At 36.9% G+C, this 22749-nt stretch overlaps 1 protein-coding gene across 1 annotated transcript in view; it reads left to right on the plus strand.

The window, feature by feature from the left end:
* The window catches only part of CENPP (centromere protein P), a 231673-nt gene that overhangs the window by 22889 nt on the left and 186035 nt on the right, over positions 1-22749 (plus strand). Inside the window, exon 4 of the mRNA XM_065879360.1 lies at positions 14320-14408. Within this exon, the coding sequence (XP_065735432.1) occupies positions 14320-14408 (89 nt within the window). The remainder of the gene's footprint in view (positions 1-14319; positions 14409-22749) is intronic.

Below are 22749 nucleotides of genomic sequence, written 5' to 3' on the forward strand. Positions count from 1 at the left end.
AAGGATGAGGTTTCACTTTGGGGGCATTTTTTATAATGCGACGTGCTTCTTAAGAATGGCTATTACCTGACCAGAGGCATTCCCAGCATGAACTGGCACTGGGCCCCTGCAGCTCCTGCAGTAGCTTAGCTTGATGGTCCTGGGTGGCCACCATGAAGCCACATAGACAGGACCAGAGCCATGTGAGCCCTACCATACAGGACCTGCTACCCCTGCTGTCGTGGCTATGCTCCCTACCTCCTACCAGGCAGTAGTGGCACCAGCCCAGACCTCACCTTTTAAGCTAATATTCTGATCCTCATACCACCAAAGCATGATTGAAAATTTTGTAACCATTTAGTATTGGCCTAAAGTTATACTGTTAGCTCACATGTTGAATGAATTAGAATTAGTTGAGCTGCACATAACAGAAAACTTAAAAATAAGGGAGGTTCAAAGTACTAGTTTATTTCTCTATTGCTTAAACAAAATTGCAGGATATGTTTTCAAGGGCTAGTATGGTGGTTTCATGATCATCAGGCTCTGCCATCACCCATGTGACTTCCAAATCATAGTGCAGTTATCACTTTAGCATTTCAGACATCAGGAAAGGGCTGGGCAAACCAGGGCTCACCTTTTCCATTGAAGGACACTTCTCAGAAGTTGTAACACCCATAATTTTCACCTACATTCTAATGGCCAATAAATTAGTGCAAGGGAGGCTGGAAATTTAGCCTTCATTATGCATGGCCATGTAGCCAGTGAAAAAATCGGAGCAAGAAAGAAGTACAAATATTGGGGACTACCAGCAGTTTCTGTCCCACATGCTTTAGGGGATGCAGAAAAAAAATATATAAGGAGAGGAACAATTTATGTTCTTTGAAAGACATAGAACACAGTAATTGCTGAATCTCTAAAGGGACATAAGTTGTCATTATATACATTTCAAAGTATGTAGGTGCTTTTCAACTGCTTGGTTTTACCTAATTTGCTACAAAAAGAGCATGCTGTCCCAGGCTATGTTAAGAACACTCCCTTTCTCTCTGCACCTTTCCAGTTTTATGATTTTTATTATTTATTGGTAAACCCTCAGATGTTCTAGACCTACTTGGGTAAGTATATTTTTAGAACTATATCTCTAATGGAATTGCCAGGTTAAAGCAGATTTACATGTAAATTCTGATTGATAGTACCAAACTGCCTTCTAAAATAATTTTACCGTTTTACGTGTTGAGCAGATTTTTATAGTTGAGACTGATAGAAAAAAAACAGTCATAAATAAATAGCAACCTTCTGTGTTCTAAAACACTTTTTAAAACAAAATTTCCACTAGAGGGTGACATTTAACTATCAGAAAATTAAAAAGTAACCTAAACAATAAAATTATCTTACTTGTAGAATATTGTTATAATAAAATCATGGTAGTACAATGTTAGAAACCAAAGTGACCTAAAATCATATTAATAGAATGCTGGGACCAAAAGTGACCTTATAGATTATCTAGGTCAACCCTCTTATAGGGAAATACACCCAGAATGTTTGAATGATTACCCATGTTGGCACAGCTATTATTGTCAGATGCAGTTGGAACATACAACTCTTTTCCCCAGATTTACTCTCTGGTGTTGTTAGTGCTAATGTACTGTTTGTGAGGAGTTGCAAGAACATTAGAATTAACATGTGTCAGCATTCACAGTCCATGCAGCATAATAAGTCAAATGGGTGGCAGTTTCTGGGGGAAGTGACAGTTAAGTATGTTTTCATAACTGTTCTCCCTGAAATGCAATGAAATGAAAAAAAAAGATTCAAAAATAGGGAAAATTTTAAATTAAAAAGAATATTTGGTCCTGGCACAACTTCAACTACTGGGAGCTATAAAAAATAAAATTGGCAGCTTGGATAATCATAAAGGTTTGAGAGACAACCAAGAACTAGGGCAGGGTTGAACAGTAAGGTTCATCTACACAAGGCCAGCCCTTCAAGACTGGAGAGGTGACTGTTTCATGTAATGCAGAGAAACCAACATAGATAATCAAGTAAAACGAAGAAACAGAGGAATATGTGTGAAACAAGAAAGAATAAGATTAAACCTCAGGGAAAATCCTTAACGAAACAGAGATAAGTAATTTACCTGATAAAGAGTTCAAAGTAATGGTCATAAAGATGCTAGCCAAACTCAGGAGAAGAATGGATAAACACACAGAGAACTTCAACAAAATATGGAAAATATAAGAAAGTTCCAAACAGAAGTCCCCAAGCTAAAGAGTACAATAACTGAACTGAAAAATACATTGGAGATTTTAATAGCAGACAGCATGAGACAGAAGAAAAGATCAGTGAACTCAAAGACAGGGCACAGGAACTCACCAAGTCAAAGCAGCAAAAACGAAAAAGAATGAAAAAAAAGTGAAGATAGCTTAAGGGATTTATGGGACAACATGAAGTGTGCTAACATTCACATTACAAGGAGTTCCAGAAGGAGAAGAGAAAGGGTCTGAAAACATATTTGAAGAAGTAATGGTGGAAAACTTCCCTAAACTGTGAAAACAGTTCTCCAGATCCAGGAACCCCAGAGAGTTCCAAATAAGACAAACCGCAAAAACCCCACACTGACACATTAAAATTAAAATACCAAAATTTGAAAACAAGGAGAGACTCTTAAAAGCAGCAAGAGAAAAACAATTGTTATGTACAAGGGAACACCCTAAAGACCTTAAGCAGATTTTTCAGGGGAAATTTTGCAGGTCAGATGAGAGTGGCATAAGTATTCAAAGGGCTGAAAGAAAAAAATTTCCAACCAAGAATTATCAACCTGGCAAAGTTAGCATTCAGAATCGAAGAAGAGGTAAAAGAATTTTGTGGATAGGCAAAAGCTAAAGGAGTTCATCACCACTAAATCAGCCTTAAAAGAAATGTAAAAAGGATTTCTTTAAGCTGAAAAGAAATGGCAGTAATTAGTAACAGGAAAACATGAAAGTATAAATCTCACTGGTAAATGTAAATATGTAGTATAGGTAGTGAATTCATCACTTATAAAGCTAATACATAGGTTAAAAGACAAAAATAGTAAAAACAACTAACTACAATAATTATTTAAGGGATATACATGATAAAAATACGTAAAATGTAAAATCAAGGACATAAAATGTTGAGGGGGAGAGTAAACATGTAGAGCTTTGGAATGTGTTTAAGTTGTTATCAACTTAAAAGAGACTGTTGTAAATTTAAGTTGTTATTTGTAAGCCTCATGGTAACCATAAAGCCAAAACCTATAGTAGATACACAAAAGGTAATGAGAAAGGAATATTAGCATACCACTAAAGAAGGTCATTTAACCACAAAGGAAGAAAGCAAGAGAAGAACAGAGAAACTACAAAACACTAGAAAATAATGAACAAAGTGGCATTAAGTACATACCTATCAATAATTACTTTAAATGTAAATGGACTAAATTCTCCAATCAAAAGAAATAGAGTGGATGAACAAATAAAAAACAAGACCCCTCTGTACGCTGCCTACAAGAGACTCACTTCAGGTGTAAGGACACACACAGACTGAAAGTGAAGGGGTGGAAAAATATATTCCATGCAAATGAAAACCAGAAGAAATCTGTGGTAGCTATACTTATATCAGACAAAATAGACTTTTAAAAAAGGCTGTAATAAGGGACAGGAGAGCACTACATAATGATAAAGCGGTCAATTCAACAAGAGGATATAACATTTATAAATATTTATGCACCCAGCAGAGGAGCACCTACATATATAAAGCAGATATTGACAGACCTAAAGGAGAAACAGACAGCAATATAATAATAATAGGGGACCTTAAATTGATCACACATCAATGGATAGATCATCCAGGGAGAAAATCAATAAGGAAACATTGACCTTAAAGAACACGTTAGACCAGGTTGACTTAACAGATTTATATAGAACATTCCTTCCAAAAGCAACAGCATACACATTCTTTTCAGGTATATATGGAACATTCTCCAGGATAGAACATATATTCTTAACTTATATAAGTCTTAAATATAAGAAGGTTGAAATGATGTCAAGCATCTTTTCCAACCACAGTGGTATGGCTAGAAATCAATTATAAGAAGAATACTGGAAATTTCACAAATATGTGGAGATTAAAAACATGCTACTGAACAACCAATGGGTCAAAAAAGAAATGGAAGGAAAATAAAGAAATACCTTGAGACTAATGAAAATGGAAATACAACATACCAAGACTTATGGACTGCAGTAAAAGCAGTTCTGAAAGGGAAGACCATAGCAATATATGCCTATCTAAAGAAACAAGAAAAATCTCAAAAAACTTAACTTGATACCTCAAGGAACTGAGGTATAAAGATAAAGAAGAACAAATGAAGCCCAAAGTTACCAGAAGGAAGGGAATAACATAGATCAGAGGGAATTCCCTGGTGTTCCAGTTGTTGGGACTCTGTGCTATCACTGCCAAGGGCCTGGGTTTGATCCTTGGTTGGGGAACCAAGATCCTGCAAGCCACTTGGTGGGGCCGAAAACAAACAAACAAACAAAGCAAACAAGAAACCTATGAACATAGATCAGAACAGAAACAAATGAAATAGAGACTAAAAAGGTGTTAGAAAAGATCAAAGAAACTAAGAGCAGATTCTTTAAAAGGATAATCAAAATTGATAAATCTTTAGCTAGATTCACCAAGAAAAAAAAAAGACTCAAGTAAAATCAGAAATGAAAGATGAGTCTTTACAACTGCTACCACAGGAATACAAAGGATCATAAGAGACTACTGTGAACAATTATGCACCAACAAATGGATAAACTCCTAAAAGCAACCTTTCAAGACTGAATCAGGAAGAAATAGAAAATCTGAACAGGCCAGTTACTAATAGGGAGATTGAATCAGTAATTTAAAACCTCCCAACTAAAATCCAGGACCAGATGGCTTCACTGATGACTGCTACCAAACATTTAAAGAGGAATTAATACCAGTGTGTCTCAAACTCTTCCAAAAAGAGGAGGAACACTTCTGAACTTACTTTAGAAAGCCAGCTTACTCTGATACCCCAAACAGACAAGGGCACAGAAAAAAAATTATAAGCCAATATCCCTGGTGAACATAGATGTAAAAATCTTCAACAAAATATTAGCAAACTAAATTCAGCAATACATTAAAAGGATCATTCACAATGATCAAGTGGAACTTATTCCAGGGATGCAAGGATGGTTCAACATTTGCAAATCAATCGATGTGCTACACCACATGAACAAAAAAGAAGGATAAAAAATCATATGATTATCTCAATAAATGCAGAAAAAGCATTTGATAAAATTCAGCAACGATTTATGGTAATAACCTCAACAAAGTGGGTATAGAAAAGCTTTTGCACAGAAAAGGAAATCATAAACAAGACGAAAAGACAACCCTCAGAATGGGAGAAAATATTTGCAACCGAAGCAACTGACAAAGGACTACTCTTCAAAATATACAAGCACCTCATGTAGCTCAATATCAAAAAAACAACCCAATCCAAAAATGGGCAGAAGACCTAAACAGACATTCCTCCAAAGAAGATATACAGATTGCCAACAAACACATGAAAGGTTGCTCAACATCACTAATTATAAGAGAAATGCAAATCAAAACTACCATGAGGTATCACCTCACACCGGTCAGAATAGCCATCATCAAAAAATCTACAAACAATAAATGCTGGAGAGGGTGTGGAGAAAAGGGAACCCTCTTGCACTGTTGGTGGGAATGTAAATTGACACAACCACTATGGAGAACAGTATGGAGGTTCCTTTAAAAACTAAAAATAGAACTACTATATGACCCAGCAATCCCACTACTGGGTATATACCCTGAGAAAACCATAATTCCAAGAGACACATGTACCACAATATTCATTGCAGCACTGTTTACAATAGCCAGGACATGGAAGCAACCTAAGTGTCCATTGACAGATGGATGGAATATTACTCAGCCATAAAAAGAAACGAAACTGAGTTATTTGTAGTAAGGTGGGTGGACCTAGAGTCTGTCATACAGAGTGAAGTAAGTCAGAAAGAGAAAAACAAATACCGTATGCTAACACATATATATGGAATCTAAAAAAAAAAAAAAGTTCTGACGAACCTAGGGGCAGAACAGGAATAAAGACTCAGACATAGAGAATGGACTTGAGGACATGGGGAGGGAGAAGGGTAAGCTGGGATGAAGTGAGAGTGACACTGACATATATACACTACCAAATGTAAAATAGATAGCTAGTGGGAAGCAGCTGCATAGCACAGGGAGATCAGCTTGATGCTTTGTGACCACCTAGAGGGGTGGGATAGGGAGGGTGGGAGGGAGACAAGAGGGAGGGAGTATGGGGATATATGTATATGTATAGCTGATTCACTTTGCTATGCAGCAGGAACTAACACAACATTGTAAAGCAATTATATTCCAATAAAGATGTTAAAAAAGTAAAAATTAAAATAAATAAATAAAATAGATAGCTAGTGGGAAGCAGCCGCATAGCACACGGAGATCAGCTCCATGCTTTGAGACCACGTAGAGGGGTGGGATAGGGAGGGTAGGAGGGAGACGCAAGAGGGAGGAGATATGAGGTTATATGTATACGTATAGCTGATTCACTTTGTTATACAGCAGAAACTAACACAACATTGTAAAGCAATTATACTCCAATAAAGATGTTAGAAAAAGATAAAGTTATTATAAAATGTTAAAAAAAGTGGGTATGGAGGGAATATACCTCAAAATAATAAAGGACATGTATGATGAGCTCACATCTAACTTCATACTCAATAGTGAAAAGCTGAAAGCTTTTCCTGTAATATCTAGAATAAGACAAAGGGTGCCCTCTCTTACCGTGTTTATCCAACACAGTGTTGGAAGTTTTAGCCAGATCAGTTAGATTAAAAAAAAGAAATAAAAGGCATCCAAATTGGAAAGAAAGAAGTCATACTGTCACTATTCATAGATGACATGTTATTATTTATAGAAAACCCTAAAGGCTCCACCAAAAAAAAAAAAATGAACCAGAAAAACTGTTAGAACAAATGAACTAATTCAGTTAAGTTGTAGAATACAAAATCAATAAATCTGTTGCATTTCTATACCCTAATAACGAACTATCAAAGAAATTAAGAAAACAGTTTCATTTACAGTAGCATCAAAAAGAATAAAATACCTACAAATAAGTTTAACCAAGGAGGTGAAAGGGCTGTGCACTGAAAACTATGACATTGATGAAAGAAGTTTATAACACAAATAAGTAGAAAGATACTCCATGCTCATAGATAGGAAGAATTAATATTGTTAAAATGTCCATACTGATGAAAGTTATCTACAGATTCAGTGCAATCCCTACCAAAATTCCAACGATATTTTTCACAGAGATAGAAGAAACTCTTAAAATTTGTTTGGAACCACAAAAGATCCCAAATAGCCAATGCAATCTTTTTTTTTTTTTTAATAAATTTATTTATTTATTTGTGGCTGCATTGGGTCTTCGTTGCTGCATGCGGGCTTTCTCTAGTTGCGGTGAGGAAGGGCTACTCTTCGTTGTGGTGTGCAGTCTTCTTATTGCGGTGGCTTCTCTTGTTGTGGAGCATGGGCTCTAGGCGTGCGGGCTTCAGTAGTTGTGGCTCGCGGTCTCTAGAGAGAAGGCTCAGTAGTTGTAGCGCATGGGCTTAGTTGCTCCACGGCATGTTGGATATTCCTGGACCAGGGATTGAACTCGTGTCCCCTGCATTGGCAGGCGGATTCATTGTTTTTTTTTTTTTTTTTTTTTATAAATTTATTTATTTATTTTTGGCTGCGTTGGGTCTTTGTTGCTGTGTGCAGGCTTTCTCTAGTTGTGGCGAGCAGGGGCTACTCTTCGTTGCGGTGCGCAGGCTTCTCATTGCGGTGGCTTCTCTTGTTGCAGAGCACAGGCTCTAGGCGCACAGGCTTCAGTAGTTGTGGCATGCGGGCTCAGTAGTTGTGGTTTGGGGGCTCTAGAGCGCAGACTCAGTAGCTGTGGTGCACGAGCTTAGTTGCTCCGCAGCATGTGGGATCTTCCCGGACCAGGGCTCGAACCTGTGTCTCCTGCATTAGCAGGCAGATTCTTAACCACTGTGCCATCAGGGAAGTCCCTGGCAGGCGGATTCTTAACCACTGTGCCACCAAGTCCCTCTAAGCAATCTTGAGAAAGAAGAGTAAACCTGGAGCCATTACGCATCTTGATTTCAAACTACATTACAAAGCTATAGTGGTCTAAACAATATTGTGTTGGCATAAAATGGATACATATGTCAATGGAACAGAATAGAGAACTGAAGAAATAAACCCATGCATATACGGTCAATTAATTTATGTCAAAATAGCCAAGATTATAGAAAGGGGAAAGGATAGTCTCTTCCATAAATGGTGTTGGGAAAACTGGTTAGCCACATGCAAAAGGATGAAACTGGACCACTCTTACATCATACATAAAACCTAACTCCAAATGGATTAAAGATTTGAATGTAAGACCTGAGACCATAAGACTCCTAGAAAAAAACATAGGTGGTAAGCCCCTTGACATCATTCTGGTGATGATTTTTTGGATTTGACACTAAAGGCAAAAATAAACAAGTAGCTACATGAACCTAAAAAGTTTCTGCACAGCAAAGGAAACCATCAACAAAATTACAAGACTGAATGGGAGAAAATATTTGCAAGTCATGTCTGATACAGTGTTATATCCAAAACATGTAAAGAACTCATAAAAGTCAATAGTGCAAAAAACAATCTGATTAAAAATGGGCAGAGGATTTGATTAGACATTTTTCCAGAGAAGACAAAGAGAAGACCAGCAGGTACATGCAAACGTGTTCAACATTACACTATGCATCGAGGAAATGTAAATCAAAACCACAATTAGCTATAACCTCACACCGGTTAGAATGTGTAATGTAAATAATACAAGAAATAACAAGTGTTGGTGAGGATGTAGGGAAATGGGAATTCTTGTGCACTGTTGGTTGCAATGTAAATTGGTGCAGCCACTATGGAAAACAATATGGAGGCTCCTCAGAAAGTTAAAATATAACTGTTACATGATCCAGCAATTCTTCTGGGTATTTTACTCAAAGGAAACAAAAACACTAACTCAAAAAGATACATGCACCCCCATGTTCATTGCAGCATTATTTACAATAACCAAGACATGGAAACAAATTTAGTGTCCATCGATGGACAAATGGATAAAGAAAATGTGGTCTGTATATAAAATGGAATATTATTCAGCCATAAAATGAATGAAATCTTGCCATTTGTGACAACATGGATGGACCTTGAGGGCATTATGCTAAGTGAACTCAGAAAGAGAAAGACAAGTACTGTATGATCTCACTTATATATGGAATCTAGGAAACAGCATAAACAAAAAGAAGAGCAAGCTTATAGATGTAGAGGATAGATTGGTGGTTGCCAGGGGAGGGGGTTGGGGGAAATGGGTGACGGTGGTCAAAAGGTACAGACCTCCAGTTAGAAAATAAATTAGTCATGGGGATCTAATGTACAGTATGGCAACTATAGTTAATAATACTTTATTGCATTTTTGAAAGTTGCTAAGAAAGTAAATCTTCAGATCATCACAAAGAAACAATTTTTGTAATTATGTGTGGTGTTGAATATTGACTATGTGATCATTTCACAATATATACAAATATGTAATCATAATTTTGTACATCTGAAACTAATACAGTGTTATATGTCAATTATATCTCAAAAAAGTTTTTTTAAAAAGAATACAATCCAAAAAAAAGAAAAAAGAATACAGTCCCATATCATAGGCTCCAGAGAAAATTTACCTGATGTGATGACATTCAAACCCAAATGAAAGAAAACACTGAAATCTGATGTAGGGTATTTTGTGAAGTTACAGGACCCTTTTCTTGAATGTCTTTACCCTAAATCCTTAAGTTGTAGAGAAGAATGAGAAATGCGGGCTTAAATTGACTGTGGTAGAAAGGAATGTGCTGCTGAGACTCATGCAGGGTCTTTGAGGTCAGGTTGTTTACAAGGTCCTTCCCTTGTTTGCCAACTGGGGTGGGTTGACCTCGTTAGCAGTATGACTGGCAAGGAGAGAGATGGAGAAAAAATATATTGAAGAATTCACAACACACCAAAAATAAATGAATGAATGAATGAATAAAAAATGGAGGGGCCAGTAAATCATAGGCTTTATGCTGACAGGATACTTTGCCTATTCGAATGGGTATAAGGCCAAAATCCAAAACACTTACACATACTCAAACAAAAGACAAGGCATTTCTCTGAGATTTTTTTTCTCCCCCCACCTTTTTTTGTTATAACAGCTCTATTGAGATGTAGTTCACATACCATATAATTCACCCATTAAAAGTATACATTCATCAGTTTTTAATTTATTCAGCTTTGTGCAACCATCACCACATCAATTTTAGAACTTTTTTATCACGTCACAGAGAAACCCCAGGGCTTCCCTGGTGGCGCAGTGGTTGAGAGTCCGCCTGCCGATGCAGGGGACACGGGTTCGTGCCCCGGTCAGGGAAGATCCCACATGCCGTGGAGCGGCTGGGCCCGTGAGCCATGGCCACTGAGCCTGCGCGTCCGGAGCCTGTGCTCCGCAACGGGAGAGGCCACAACAGTGAGAGGCCCGCGTACCGCAAAAAAAAAAAAAGAGAAACCCCATGCTCTTTATCACCCCTCATTTGCCTTTCTTCTGCCCAGACCTGACTCATCTATCTTCTATCTCTATGGATTTGCCTATTCTCGGCATTTCATAGAAATGGAATCATATAATTTGTATGATTACAAATTTTTTGACTGGTTTCTTTTTTTTTTTTTTTTTTTTTTTGCGGTACGCGGGCCTCTCAGTGTTGTGGCCTCTCCCGTTGCGGAGCACAGGCTCTGGACGCGCAGGCTCAGCGGCCATGGCTCATAGGCCCAGCTGCTCCGCAGCATGTGGGATCTTCCCGGACCGGGGCACGAACCCATGTCCCCTGCATCGGCAGGCGGACTCTCAACCACTGCGCCACCAGGGAAGCCCTGACTGGTTTCTTTTACTTAGCACAATGTTTTCGGGGTTCATTCATGTTGTAGCATATATCACTACTTCATTCTTTTTTTTTTTTTTTTTTTTTTTTTTTACTTCTTTTTTAAATTTTTTTTTTTGGTTGCATTGTGAGGATCTATCACATTTTGTTTATTCATTCGTCAGCTGAGAAACATTTTGCTTGTTTTCACCTTTTGGCTGTTATGGATAACATTTCTGAAGATATTCATGTATAAGTTTTTAAGTGGACGTATGTTTTCATTTTTCTTATATAAATCTAGGTAGAGAATTACTGGTCAGATGGAAGTACCAGATTATGATTAGTATGTTGAGCATCTTTTCATAAGCTTATTGGCCATTTGTATATCATCTTTGATGAAATGTCTGTTGAGATCCATTGCCCAGTTTTTAATTGGGTTATTTGTCTTTTCATTATTGAGTTGTTTGAATGTTCTGGGATTTGTTGTGTTTTTGTTTTGTTTTGTTTTGGTTTTTTTTTTTTTTTTTTACGGTACACAGCCCTCTCACTGTTGTGGCCTCTCCCGTTGTGGAGCACAGGCTCCGGACACACAGGCTCTGTGGCCATGGCTCACGGGCCCAGCTGCTCCACAGCATGTGGGATCTTCCCGGACCGGGGCACGAACCCGCGTCCCATGCATCAGCAGGCAGACTCTCAAACACTGCGCCACTAGGGAAGCCCTGGAATTTTTTTTTTTATGAGATATGGTGGTAGATGCCCACAAACAGTCTACTTTGACTACAGCTGCTCCTAACAATTCCCACTATATTCTTGAGCAGCGGAAAAAACTAAACAGTGATTATAAGCCATTAATATCCATTTCTCCAGCAGCTGAAAATACAGAAAGACAAGTCAGATATTACCCAGACAAATGGTAAACAGTCAAGCATTATCCACTAACTCTATATCCTTAGGAAATAGAAGAAATTGCTAGATCTACTCCTGTTAACAAAAAAGATCCACAGAGTACAGAACATAAAAATGGTACAGAATTTGTTAGTCATCATTTAGAAACCTTGCCATGAAAGGAATTAGAAAATGTAGATAAATTCTCTTTGAAATAATTAATCCAGGAAATAAAAGAACATGCTATATTATAACTGCACTCTCAAATGAAAGCATTCAAAGAAAATTGAATAAGAGGGGGAGAGAGCTGGGAGAAAGAAAGGAAGAATAAAATGATTATAGTGCTGAAAAATAAATTAGAAGTAGTTAGGAGTAGAATATGGAGGATAGGCTTGAGAAAAATCACCTACAAGTGCAATTGAAAAGAAGAAAAATCTGGAAGACAATGAAGATTCATATGATTTTTCCAAAAACAAGAAAAAATGAAAGAGAAATTATAGGTAAATATATAATAGAAGAAAATTTACTAGAGTAAAGGAGAAAACCTGGATTTTGCAGATCAAAGTACTTAACAGTTTATTTAACAATCCCCATTATTGAATATAGACTTGTTTTTGGCTTTTTATAATAAGAAGCTGTTAGCCTTTGTCTTCATTTCTTTATGATATATTCATAGAATTCAAATTGCTTAGACAGAGAATATAAACATTTTAAGTGATGCATTGTCAAAACAATGTTATAGGTAAAAGTGTCGTCTCATTGTTTTAATTTACATTTATCTTATCACTTGTCAGAGCAAACATTTTTTTCCATGTAACTTGTCTTTTACCTCTGAGTTTTTAGTGCATGTTATGTGCCTTTTTCTTTTAAGTTTTCATATCTCCTTGTCATTTTTATAGTACAAATTTTCCTGTTTATTTCTTTTCTTTTAGTTATAAAGCCATTTTGTATTGATAGTTTGTGTTTTTATGTAATCGTATTTGCTTTTTTGTTGTTATTGTTTGCTTAGAAAGTTCTTTCTCATTCAGTAATCAGTTGCATGTCTATATTCCCTCCTAATACTTTATGGTTTCAGTGTTAACATTTAAGTAAGTAATTCACTTGGAGTTCATTTTGGTTTTTGGTATGGAGTGAGGATCTGATTTCACTCTTTTAAGAAGTAACCCATTTGCACAGCAAAGGAAACCATAAACAAAACAAAAAGACAACCCAGAGAATGGGAGAAAATATTTGCTAATGAACTGACTGACAAGGGATTAATCTCCAAAATGTACAAACAGCTCAAGCAGCTCAATATCAAAAAATAAACAACCCAATCAAAAAATGACCAGAAGATCTAAATAGACATTTCTCCAAAGAAGACATACAGGTGGCCAAAAGGCACATGAAAAGATGCTCAACATCACTATTAGAGAAATGCAAATCAAAACTATTTAGATATCACCTCACACCAGTCAGAATGGCAATCATCAAAAAATCTACAAACAATAAATGCTGGAGAGGGTGTGGAGAAAAGGGAAACGTCCTACACTGTTGGTGGGAATATAAATTGGTACAACCATTATGGAGAACGGTTTGGAGGTTTCTTAAAAAACTAAAAATAGAGCTACCATATGATCCAACAATCCCACTCCTGGTTATATATCTGGAGGAAACCATAATTCAAAAAGATATATGTACCCCAGTGTTCTTTGCAGCACTATTTACAATAGCCAAGACATGGAAGCAACCTAAATGTCCATCAACAGAGGAATGGATAAAGATGTGGTATGTATATACAATGGAATATTACTCAGCCATAAAAAAAAGAATGAAATAATGCCATTTGCAGCAACATGGATGGACCTAGAGATTGTCATACTAAGTGAAGTAAGTCAGACAGAGAAAGGTAAATATCATATGATATTATTTATATGTGAAATCTAAAAAAATGGTACAAATGAACTTATTTACAAAACAGAAATAGAGTCACAGAAGTAAAAAACAAACTTACGGTCACTGGGGGTAAAGGGGAGGGGAGAGATAAATTGGGAGATTGGGATTGACATATACAGACTACTATATATAAAATAGATAACTAATAAGGACATTTAGCACAGGGAACTCTACTCAATACTCTGTAATGACCTATATGGGAAAAGAATCTAAAAAAGAGTGCATATCTATATATGTATAACTGATTCACTTTGCTGTACACCTGAAAGTAACACAACATTGTAAATCAACTACACTCCAATAAAAATTTTTTTAAGAAGTAACCCATATTTGCCGTACTTTTTCTTGGTTACTTTTTCCTATTACTTGGTGACATTTCATTTTGCATATTTTGAAAGTAGTTTTGTCTCTTAATTTTATTTAAAAGTTGACTGTGCTTTGATACAAAAAAGTTTTTTTGTTCCTGTTTTAGAATGAGGAGAGTTTATCTTCTGTTATTACTGACCTCAGCATAATAATGGAACCCACCGAATATTCAGAATTAAGTGAATTTGTGTCTAGGTAAGATATTTTACTTTTCTTTTCTTAGGAATTTCTTTCAGTTTACAATTTTAAGTTTACCTGTTCTTTTTTCTTGATAAGTAAATATCAAAATATCTCTGAAAGCATAACACCATTATTGTGGCTTATATTTAAGCCTGTATTTTCTATGTCTCTCATTCACTCAATTAAAATTTATTGTACATTCACCATGTACTAGGCATTAAAATAAAATGTAAGCAAAACCAGATATAATCCTTGATCCTCATGGAATTTATAGCCTAGAGTGAAGTTATATTAAATAATTGCAGAAATAAATCTAAAATTATCATTGTGGCAAATGCTACAAATAAGAGTTGCACAGTGCTGTTGAAGCATGTATCAGGAATTTGACTTTCAGGGAGAACATAGAATAATTTCCTGAAACTTGAGCTGATATCTGATAAATGAGCAGGCATACACTAACAAAAGAGGTCCTAGATAGGATAGCTTATACACAGGCACTGTGCTGGTGGGGGGACAGGAGGCCAGAGTGTCTGGAGAGGGCAAGAGCAGGGGAGAATGGTATAAGATGTGGTTAGCAACGTATGTAAGGTCCACACTATGGATTTTGGTATAAGGAGTTTGACCGTAGTCCTAAGACCAGTGTGAAGCTATTGAAAGATTTTAAGGAGAGCCTAAGGGAGGCAGAAGTGTGACATCCTGGAAAGAATTATTTTTGATGTTGCAGGGAGAAGGGATTTAAGGGGTGCAAAATTGGATACAGGAGGGTCAGTGACTAGCCTATAAAACAGTTCAGGGAAACAGAAGTTTGTAGTTTGGACTAGAATAATGGTGGTTGAGATAGAGGGCTGAATGGATTTGGGGGATATTTAGGAAGTACAATTGAATAGGCATGGTGTTGGTTAAATAAGAGGAGTCAGGAGTCATGACAGGTGCTAACTCCTTGGTGATGGTGATTGCATTTGTTGAGATAGGAAAAGTTGGAAGAAGACCATGTCAGATGAGTTGGTGACTTCAGTTTGGACATGTTGAACTTAAGGGCCTTTGAAACACTGAAGTAAAAATAAGAAGTAGGAAGCTAAGAAGAGGTGTAGGTAGGAGATATAAACACTGGGGTTATCTGCCAGTGGGTAAAGTTAAAACTTTGAGCAGGAATGAGACTGCTTATGGAGAGAATATAGAGTGAAAATAGGAAAAAGGCTGCCACTGAACCTTGAGGAATTCTAAAATGTCCTGCTGAATAGAATTAAAGGATCATGCAAAGAAATTAGAAAACTGAGAGATGGGAGGAAAACCAGGAATGTGTTGTTGACCATTGACAATTGTATTGACACTTTTTCTTTCAGTTTGCTTTCTTTAAAGCGATCCTTTCAGTGTTTACTGGAGTACATGGGTTGTGAAAAGAAGTCTGCTATATTGTTTTTGTCTGTGCATGCATTTTTTGGGCTGCTTTCAAACGTTTCTATTAATACTGTTTTTTGACAGTTCGTGCTATTTCTAAGGTGTGTTTATGTGAAAATTCTCAACCACATCATTTCAGATACTTTTTCTGTCCTGTTCTCTTTCTTCTTCTCCAACTCTGATTAGCCATATGTTAGAACATTTGATATATTGTCTCAGTGTTTGGATGCTCTGTTCTATTTCTTGCACTCTTTTTTTCTTTGCATTTCATTTTGGATAATTTCTATTACTGTATCTTAAAGTTCACAGATTCTTTCCTCAGCTGAAGTCCATTCTGCCAATGAGCCCATTAAAGAAATTCTTCATCTCTAAAGTAATGTTTTTTTATTTCTAGTGTTTTCATTTGATTCTTAATTTTTATCTCTCTGCTGAAATTCCCCATTTCTTCATGAATGTTGTCTACCTTTTTTCACTAGATCTTTTAACTTATTAATCATAGTTATTTTTTTCTTTAATGTTTTATTATGGAAAATTTTAAATATAGGTTCTCCCACATCTGAAAATAGAGCATTCCTATGAAACCTTTTGTAAGCCAAAATGGTGTAAAGTGAAGAAGCAGTTACCTCAGGACACATTTTGCTAACAGATGTACAAAATAAATCAAGATACAGCACAAATGCTCACAGACACATTTCAAAGCTATGGTGGCTTGATGCTGAGATGCTGAGTGTAGTTTCTGGGGAAGGAGCTTGGTGGTGCCACTTCACTGCTCAGGGTGCATGTTGTCTTTATGATGGCTCGCTCCAAAACAAACCCTGAATGTTATTTTCATTTTTTGCCTTTTTTCGTAAAAGTGAAAATTCTTCCATCAGATTTCTTTCGATTAGCAAAAAGAGGTAATAATGTAGGTCTTTGGTAAAAGTGAAGTGGTGTGAATCAAACTTTTGAAAAGTGGGGGGATACATGGATATGTAAAAATAATAGCATAATTAACCTGTAGCTACCCATTAGGCACCTTCAACAGTTATCAGTATTTTTCCAATCTTATTTCATCTATTCTTACACATTTTAAACTTTCAATTTGGAAATAATTAGAGACTCACAAGAAGTTGCAATAAAAACAATATACAAGGAGATCACTTCATCCAGCCTCTGAGAGTGATAACATCTTGCATAATTATAGTATACTATCAAAACCAGAAATTTGATATTAGTAAAATCCAGAGAGCTTTTGCAGATTTTACCAATTTTGCAAGCACTTGTGTGTGTAACACTATAACATTATATATTAATATATATAATATATATTACCTTTTTAACCATTTTTAAATGTACAGTTCATTGGTATTAAATACATTCATAATGTTGTACAACCAACACTACCATCCATCTCCACGACTCTTTTCATCGTATAGAACTGAAAATCCATACCCATTAAACAGTAGCTCCCCATTTCCTTCTCTGCCCAGCCCCACCATTCTTATTTGTCTCTGATTTTTAATCATAGTTATTTTATTTCATTTTAAATTTATTTATTTGTTTGTTTATTTATTTACTTATTTTTGGCTGTGTTGGGTCTTCATTGTTCCGTGCGGGCTTTCTTTAGTTGCGGCGAGTGGGGGCTACTCTTCGTTGCGGTGCGCGGCCTTCTCATTGCGGTGGCTTCTCCTGTTGCGGAGCACGGGCTCTAGGCGTGCGGGCTTCAGTAGTTGTGGCTCCCGGGCTCTAGAGCGGAGGCTCAGTAGTTGTGGCACACGGGCGTATTTGCTCCACGGCACGTGGGATCTTCCCGGAGCAGGGCTCGAACCCGCGTCCCCTGCATTGGCAGGCAGATTCTTAACCACTGCGCCACCAGGGAAGCCCAATCATAGTTATTTTAAAGCCCATATCTGATATTACCAACATTTGAGTCATCATTGAGTTCAGTTCTGGTGATTAGTCTACAATAGTTTGTTTTTTCTTGAATTTTTGTGTTCCATAATTTTTTATTGACTGATGGGCATTGTCTGTGGAAAACAGTAGAGTCTGAAACAAATAGTAGTTATGCCCAGAAATGGGTACATTTCTTTTATCGGGCTCTTAGTATGGGGTTTAATTCAGGGTAGTTAGCAGTTGAGCTGGGTTTGGGATTTTTGTTTCTTTCATTATTTTTAAACACCAAAGGCTTCAAATTCTTCCAGCAGTGAATTCAAACTCAACTTCAAATTCAGTTCTTCCTTATGCTTAGAATAGGGTTTGGGGAGCTGGAGGGTTTTCATCAGTGTTCCAGCTTCACTCTCAACTTTTAGAAGTCCCTGTATATCTGCATCTCAGTGGGGAATGTTTCTCCCTGCACTTGACACTCCCTCAGCAGTAGGTGGTGATGCCTGTTTCTTGGTGCTAGGCTCATGGTGGGAACAAAGGGAGATCTGTGTTCCATGGTCCATCCTTAGTATTGGGCAGGTCCTGTAGACCTGCACCTCAGGGGTTGAGAACACCAGTTTTTGTGCTCCTCCTCCCCAGTGCAGCCAAACTCAGCCTGGGTCTGGTGTTGATCTTGCGGGGAGAGAGTTCCTTGCCCCTCCCCCCACACCCCAGGGTTATGCTTGCTTTTGGTGTAGGATCATACACCCAAAGGGTTTTGTATCCCTCCCGTGCAACAGAGGGATTTAAGCTTCTGCTCCTTTTTCCAAAGCAATGGATCTCTCTCTTGGTAGCAGGAGTGTTTTCTGCCCCTCTCCCAGAATCATATGGGTTTGACTTTTACTCCTCCCTTGGAGGCAAGGTTTTTTTTTTTTCTTGCACTGCTTTGCTGCTGCTTCTTTAGCAGCTTAGGGTTTTTGCTTCCTACCAAAGAGAAGTTCTGGCTTCATTTTGTACCCCAGCAGCAGCTGATCACCTCTTTGTGCCTGTGCCACTGAGGCGAGCTCTCTCTGGGCTCCTGCCATGATCTTTCTGGTGGAGTCCCTTTGTGTGTGGGGTTCCCATCTGTTCCAAAATGACATCCACCCCACATTTGTCCTTCAAGAATTTGTTGAAATTTTAGCTCATTTCTTGTTATCCACTTGTATGGTAACTGCTTCCCTCCCCTATGTTTAACCAAAAGTGAATAGTTTATGTGTCTTGTTTCTCCTTAGAGGGAGAAAAATTTTAATTTATTTGATTGCCTTGTAACCTCAGGTCTTTGATGGGCTCAAGAAAGTTTATGATTTTATAGATTATTCAGATTTTCCAGGATGTTAGATTGAGAGTGACCTTCTCTGCAGATTTTTACATCTTAAGTAGAAGTGGAACTCTATCTTGGTTTTCTTTGATTCTCATTCTGGAATTTGGGGCATATTATTTTTTCATCTTCTGTATCCATCTTACCCTTTCTTTATATTTTCTATCTCTTCATATCTTTGTGCTTATTCCTGATTGTTCTTCAGATCTGTATTTCAGTTCAGTAATTATTTCTTCATTTTCTGACTAATCTGCTCTTTAAAAAAATTTTTTTTTAAATTTTTATTGGAGTATAGTTGATTTACAACGTTGTGTTAGTTTCAGGTGTACAGCAAAGTTAATCAGTTATACATATACATATATCATCTCTCTCTTTAGATTCTTTTCCCATACAGGCCATTACAGAGTATTGGGTAGGGTTCCCTGTGCTATAAAGTAGGTCCTAATTGGTTATCTATTTTATATATAGTAGTGTGTATATGTCAGTCCCAGTCTCCCATAATCTGCTCTTAAACCCCTATCCATTGTCTTTTTTTTTACTGAAGTATAGTTGATTTACAATGTTGTGCCAATCTGTGCTGTACAGCAAAGTGACTCAGTTATACACATATAGATATTCTTTTCTTATATTCTTTTCCATTATGATTTATCACGAGATATTGAATACAGTTCCTTGTCCTATCCATTAGGACCTTGCTTATCCATTCTAAATATAATAGTTTGCATCTACCAACCCCAAACTCCCAGTCCATCCCTTTCCCTCTCCCCCTCCCCCTTGGCAACCACAAGTCTGTTTTCTATGTCTATGACTCTGTTTCTGTTTTGTAGATGGGTTCATTTGTGCCATTTTTTAGATTCCACATATAAGCGATATCAAATGGTATTTCTCTTTCGTTTTTAAAACAATTTTTTAATTTAATTTAATTTTTTTATACAACAGGTTCTTATTAGTCATCAGTTTTATACACATGAGTGTATATATGTCAAACCCAATCTCCCAGTTCATCACACCCCCACCCCCACCACCCTGCCGCTTTCCCCGCTTGGTGTCCGTGTTTGTTTCTGTGTCTCAATTTCTGCCCAACAGACCAGTTCATCTGTACCATTTTTCTAGGTTCCACATATATGCATTAATATACGGTATTTGTTTTTCTCTTTCTGACTTCTCTCTGTATGGCAGTCTCTAGATCCATCCACGTCTCAACAAATGACCCAGTTTTGTTGCTTTTTATGGCTGAGTACTATTCCATTGTATATATGTACCACATCTTCTTTATCCAATCGTCTGTCGATGGGCATTTAGGTTGCTTCCATGACCTGGCTATTGTAAATAGTGCTGCAATGAACATTGGGGTGCATGTGTCTTTTTGAATTATGGATTTCTTTGGGTATATGCCCAGTAGTGGGATTGCTGGATCATATAGTAATTCTATTTTTAGTTTTTTGAGGAACCTCCATACTGTTCTCCATAGTGGCTGTATCAATTTACATTGCCACCAACAGTGCAAGAGGGTTCCCTTTTCTCCACACCCTCTCCAGCATTTATTGTTTGTAGATTTTCTGATGATGCCCATTCTAAGTGGTGTGAGGTGACACCTCATTTTAGTTTTGATTTGCATTTCTCTAATAATTAGTGATGTTGAGCAGCTTCTCATGTGCTTCTTGGCCATCTGTATGTCTTCTTTGCAGAAATGTCTATTTAGGTCTTCTGCCCATTTTTGGATTGGGTTGTTTGTTTTTTTTAATATTGAGCTGCGTGAGCTGCTTATATATTTTGGAGATTAATCCTTTGTCCATTGATTCGTTTGCAAATATTTTCTCCCATTCTAAGGGTTGTCTCTTCACCTTGTTTGTAGTTTCCTGTGCTTTGCAAAAGCTTTTAAGTTTCATTAGGTCCCATTTGTTTATTTTTGTTTTTATTTCCATTACTCTAGGAGGTGAATCAAAAAAGATCTTGCTGTGATTTATGTCAAACATGTTCTCCCTATGTTTTCCTCTAAGAGTTTTATAGTGTCCAGTCTTAAATTTAGGTCTCTAATCAATTTTGAGTTTACTTTTGTTTATGGTGTTAGGGAGTGTTCTAATTTCTTTATTTTAGATGTACCTGTCCAGTTTTCCCAGCACCACTTATTGAAGAAACTGTCTTTTCTCCATTGTATATCCTTGCCTCCTTTGTCATAGATTAGTTGACCATAGGTGCGTGGGTTTATCTCTGGGTTTCTATCCTGTTCCATTGATCTATATGTCTGTTTTTATGCCAGTAACATATTGTCTTGATTACTGTATCTTTGAAGTATAGTCTGAAGTCAGGGAGTCTGATTCCTCCAGCTCCTTTTTTGTCCCTCAAGACTTCTTTGGCTATTTGGGGTCTTTTGTGTCTCCATACAAATTTTAAGATTTTTTGTTCTAGTTCTGTAAAAAAAATGCCATTGGTAATTTGAAAGGGATTGCATTGAATCTGTAGATTGCTTTAGGTAGTAGAGTCATTTTCACAATATTGATTCTTCCAATCCAAGAATGGTATATCTCTCCATTTGTATTGTCTTTAATTTCTTTCATCAGTGTCTTAATACTTTTCTGCATACAGGCCTTTTGTCTCCCTAGGTATTTTATTCTTTTTATTGCAGTGGTAAATGGGGGTGTTTCCTTAATTTCTCTTTCAGACTTTTCATCATTAGTGTATAGGAATGCCAGAGATTTCTGTGCATTAATTTTGTATCCTGCAACTTTCCCAAATTCATTGATTAGCTCTAGTAGTTTTCTGGTGCCATCTTTAGGATTCTCTATGTATAGTATCATGTCATCTGCAAACAGTGACAGTTTTACTTCTTCTTTTCCAATTTGTATTCCTTTTATTTCTTTTTCTTCTCTGATTGCTGTGGCTTTAGAGGAAATGCTTTCAGTTTTTCACGATTGAGAATGATGTTTGCTGTGGGTTTGTTGTATATGGCCTTTATTATGTTGAGGTAGGTTCCCTCTATTTCCACTTTCTGGAGAGTTTTTACCATAAATGGGTGTTGAATTTTGTCAAAAGCTTTTTCTGCATCTATTGAGATGATCATGTGGTTTTTATTCTTCAGTTTGTTGATATGATGTATCACATTGATTGATTTGCATATATTGAAGAATCCTTGCATCCCTGGAATAAATCCCACTTGATCATGCTGTATGATCCTTTTAATGTGTTGTTGGATTCTGTTTGCTAGTATTTTGTTGAGGGTTTTTGTATCTATATTCATCAGTGATACTGGTCTGTAATTTTCTGTTTTTTGTAGTATCTTTTTCTGGTTTTGGTATCAGGGTGATGGTGGCCTCATCGAATGAGTTTGGCAGTGTTCCTTCCTCTGCAATTTTTTGGAAGAGTTTGAGAAGAATGGGTGGTAGCTCTTCTCTAAATATTTGATACACTTCACCTGTGAAGCCATCTGGTCCTGGACTTTTGTTTGTTGGAAGATTTTAAATCACAGTTTCAATTTCATCACTTGTGATTGGTCTGTTCATATTTTCTGTTTCTTTCTGGTTCAGTGTTGGAAGGTTATAGCTTTCTAAGAATTTGTCCATTTCTTCCAGGTTGTCCATTTTATTGGCATAGAGTTGCTTGTAGTAGTCTCATAGGATGCTTTGTATTTCTGCCATGTCTGTTGTAACTTCTCCTTTTTCATTTCTAATTTTATTGATTTGAGTCCTCTCCCTCTTTTTGATGTGTCTGGCTAAAGGTTTATCAATTTTGCTGATCTTCTCAAAGAACCAGCTTTTA

The sequence above is a fragment of the Phocoena phocoena genome, chromosome 6, assembly GCF_963924675.1.
Source record: "Phocoena phocoena chromosome 6, mPhoPho1.1, whole genome shotgun sequence".
Lineage (NCBI taxonomy): Eukaryota > Metazoa > Chordata > Mammalia > Artiodactyla > Phocoenidae > Phocoena > Phocoena phocoena.